The sequence below is a fragment of the Numida meleagris genome, chromosome 12 (assembly GCF_002078875.1).
Source record: "Numida meleagris isolate 19003 breed g44 Domestic line chromosome 12, NumMel1.0, whole genome shotgun sequence".
NCBI classification, from domain to species: domain Eukaryota; kingdom Metazoa; phylum Chordata; class Aves; order Galliformes; family Numididae; genus Numida; species Numida meleagris.
The window spans coordinates 11,596,384-11,600,382 of NC_034420.1; the positions used below are offsets into that span (position 1 = coordinate 11,596,384).

Sequence of the window (3,999 nt, forward strand, 5' to 3'; positions counted from 1 at the left end):
TGCACAGAACACACGGTGGGTGTGTGCAGGCCATGTAACACGTATATATGCTGGTGTGATGGGTGCGTGCAGCGTGGTAATGGTGAGTGCATGTGCAACGGGCATGGCTGCAGCTAAGGGCGCATGTGACACCGTTGTGGTGCAGGCAGTGCACGCAGCGTCTCTGTGACATGTGTCCGTCCATGTGCAAGTGCTGTGCACGTGCTTTTCCCATGTGCACGTGCACACCTTTGTGCAACGTGTCTGTGTGCTGATGGTGGATGCGCAACGTGCCCCCTGCATACGCAGCTCACACGCAACAGCCTGGGGGGGGGCCCAGCACGGCCATCCCAGCACACCCAGCCCGGGGTTTCTCCCTGCCGCGCCCTCACCCTCCTCCCCGCGTTGCAGCACCCTCGGCCGCACGGCTCCCATGAGGCCGGGTCCCCCCCCGTCCCCCCCGGGGCTGCGGCTCTGGGGAAGCAGAGAGCTCCCGGCGCTCCGCGGTGCCCACCCGGCCCCGCCGCACCCGCAGCCGCCTCTGTTCCCTCGACGGGCGCTCCCTGGGAGGAGGCGCGGATATCCCTGCCCAGGTGAAGGAAGCGGAGGGGATCGCGAAGGCTGCGGTCCCCCCTTGGTCGCTGCTCGCCCCCTTCTCCCCGCAGGGAGGGAGGAGAGCGAGCGGCGGAGGTGTGAGCCCGAATAAAACGCCCCTCCGCTCCCCCCGGGGCCCCCGAGCATCCTCCCCTGCCCATTGGTTCCTCGGAGGGGGGGAGCCCGGCCCTATATAAAGGCAGAGCCGGGAGGCTCCAGAAAGGGTTAAAAAAAAAAAAAAAGGAAAAAAAAAAAAGAAAAAAAAAACCCCAGCCAACAACGAAACAACCCAAAGCCCAAAGGCACCACCGCCGCCGCCGCAGCCCCGGCCCCGCCGCCCGCCCGGAGGAGCGCAGCGCAGCTCGGCCATGGCGCGGTGCTGAGCCCCGCGGGGCCCCGACGGACCATGAACCTGGTGGGGGGCTACCAGCACCACCACCACCACCACCACCACATGCTGCACGAGCCCTTCCTCTTCGGGCCGGCGGCTCGCTGCCACCAGGAGCGCGCTTATTTCCCCGGCTGGGTGCTCAACCCGGCCGAGGTGACCCCGGAGCTCCACGGGCAGAGCCCCGCGTACGGCCCCGCAGAGTTCGGCCCGGGAGGAGCGGGCAGGCTGGAAGCGCTCAGCGGTCGTTTGGGGAGAAGGAAAGGGGTCGGAGGTCCCAAGAAGGAGAGGAGGAGAACGGAGAGCATCAACAGCGCTTTCGCTGAGCTCCGCGAGTGCATCCCCAACGTGCCCGCCGACACCAAGCTGTCCAAGATCAAGACGCTGCGCCTGGCCACCAGCTACATCGCCTACCTGATGGAGGTGCTGGCCAGGGACAGCCAGCCCGGAGAGCCCGAGGGCTTCAAGGCCGAGCTCAAGAAGGCCGACGGCCGCGAGAACAAGAGGAAACGGGAGACGGTAAGCGGCGGCCGCGGCCCTTCCCCTGCGCTGCCCGACGGGAGCGAAGGGGCCGGGGGAAAACAGTCCCCGGCACTGTCGGGGAATTGCTTTTCCCTAGAAATAATAATAATAATAATAATAATGAAATGAAATAGAATAACGGGGGGGATTTCGGTGGAGAAAGGTCGGGGACTCTCGCGGACGGCCCGGGGCAGCGGAACCGAGGGCGGAAATCGCGGCGGGTCGTGGTTCCCCACCGGCCGGGGCGGATCGGAGCGGGGCGGCCGCGGCTCTCCCGTCCGCAGCGGGACGAAAAGATCGCACCGTATCTTAATAACAATAATACCTATAATAGCAATAATAACCTTAACAACAACAACCGTAATAATAATATTAATAGTGATAATAGAAGAAAAAGAAGAAAAGAGCAGGCTCCTTAACCCGGGGCTGCTAACAGCCGCTTTGCTCGGCCCGGCTCTCCTCTCCTCACCGCTCTTTTCTCCGCAGCAGCCCGAGGTGTACTCGCAGCCTTTGGCTCACGGCGAGAAGAAACTGAAGGGCCGCACCGGTTGGCCCCAGCAGGTCTGGGCTCTGGAACTGAACCCCTGAGCCCCCGCTCCATGTGCAATGCCGCCGGGGGGGAGCAGAGGGGGGGGGGGCACAGCGGGGCCGGGTGCCGCCGTCCCCCCCCCTCGGCTCCGTCCCCGTTTTGAAGCCGTCCCCGCTCCCCACGCCGCCCGCAGCCCCCGCCCGAGCCGGGCCGGGTGGGATCGGTGTTGTTCGTTCGCTGTTGGAATAGCGGAGAAACCCCGACCGCGGCCGAGAGACTGCGTTGAAACTACCTAAGGTGCCTCCGGGACCGCGCCTGGGCCGGGCGTTCTACCTCAGCTCTGCATGACCACTTCCCGAGGGACCGGGCGCGCCACACCACGTATTTAAAAACAAACAAAAAACCAAAAAAAAAAAAACCAAACAAAAAAAAAAACCCAAACCGGAATAGTTAAAAAAAATTAATAACAATAAAATTTAATCTTTATGCAAACGACCTCGGGTCCGCCCACTCCTCCTTCCCCGCCGGCTGCAGGACGGCGGCACTGGTTGTTGGAAGGGGCAGCGGGGCCGGGAGGGTGGCACTTTTTGCGGCCCCGTGTCCTTTAGCCCCCGCCCTGCAGCCCCGGCCCTGCCCGGTGCTCGGTTCGGGGATGCCGGGCAGCGTTGCGCACGGGACGGCACCGCGCAGCCCGTTCCATCGCAGCGCTACACGGGAGCGCACTCTGCGGTTCCCATCTCCATCTCCCCCCCCCCCCCAGCAGGCAGCGCCCCGCACAGCTCCCGCATCCGCAGCGCTTTGGCGGGGGCTGAGCCCCCCATCCCGGCTCGGGCACCCCGATGCTCAGGGAACCCCGAACCACCTCGGTGCAGCCCTTCTGCCTCTCAGATGGCTCCTGGGGCTGCTCGGGGCGCAGGAAACCAGGATGGGAACGCCATAAATTCACGGCAAGGTTAATACGAGGGCTTAGCCGGGAGCGTTCTATTTTTTATTTCACTAAAAAGATATTAACAACCACGCAGCACCTCTAAATGGCAGATGTTCCTATCGGGATCACTTAAACGGACCTATCGGGTCCTGAAAACGGATCGCGTTGTGCGTGTGCCCGGATCCGTGTGGCCGTGCTGCGGGTACGGACGGTGCAAGGAAAGCAGCGGGCTGCGCGATGCGGCTCCGGGCCCCCCCGGCCCCACCGCGGCTGTTTGCCGGGAGCAGCGCTCGGTGCCCGTGCGGAGCCATCCGCCCGCCGCGCTGTTTTGCATTCGGGTTCTACAAAGTTCCGCGTGGCACCGGCTCCGCGAGTTAAGCCAGGGCGGGGCCTTTCTAAAAACAAAAAGAAAAAAAAGAAAGAAAGAAAACGGACAGAAAAGCGGCCCCCGGTATCCTGTTTAAGGCTGAGTTTTACCATCCCTCACGGGGCTGCTTTCTGCGGGAACGCTCCCGGGCCGTCTCTGGAACGCCGTGCCACGAACCCGCGCAGCCCGAGCTCCTGTTCACGCGTCGCAGCCGCTGTCCCTCACCTGCACGGCCCCGCACGGGGCTGCCCCATAGCGCGGGGCGGCAGGAAGGGCGATGGGCGCGGGGGCTGCTGCGCTGCAGGGGGGATGCACAACAGCGGCCTCAATCCCAGCGCCGCTCTCCGCTGCCGGCACCACCTGCAGCCTGGGGACACCGTGCTTACCCCCCTACCCAAAAACCTCCGCTGCTGTTTCTCCTGCGGGTTCCCGGTTGTGGCAGCGGGATGCCCGGCCTGGCTGGTGCTGCTCCCACCCCGCTGGTGCTGGGTGCGCGGTGCCCGCCAGCGGAAAGTGCCTGGGCCATCGCTGCCACGCGCACCTCCCTCGCTCCTTTGTGGATTTCCTAGCAAAAACGCTGTTTCCACGTCCACGAGGTTTCCAGCAAGGATACTTTTTTTTTTTTTTTTTTCCTGGGAGACGAGATCACGCAAACGAACGCTACGCATTTCCCGCGCCCTCGTGGCGCAGAT

The 3,999-nt window shown here is 63.7% G+C and overlaps 1 protein-coding gene across 1 annotated transcript; it reads left to right on the plus strand.

Moving 5' to 3' along the window:
* HAND1 (heart and neural crest derivatives expressed 1) lies at positions 980-2,071 on the plus strand. The gene is made up of 2 exons (XM_021410993.1): positions 980-1,480; positions 1,970-2,071. Exons 1-2 carry the CDS (start codon positions 980-982, stop codon positions 2,069-2,071), a joined length of 603 nt encoding a protein of 200 aa, XP_021266668.1.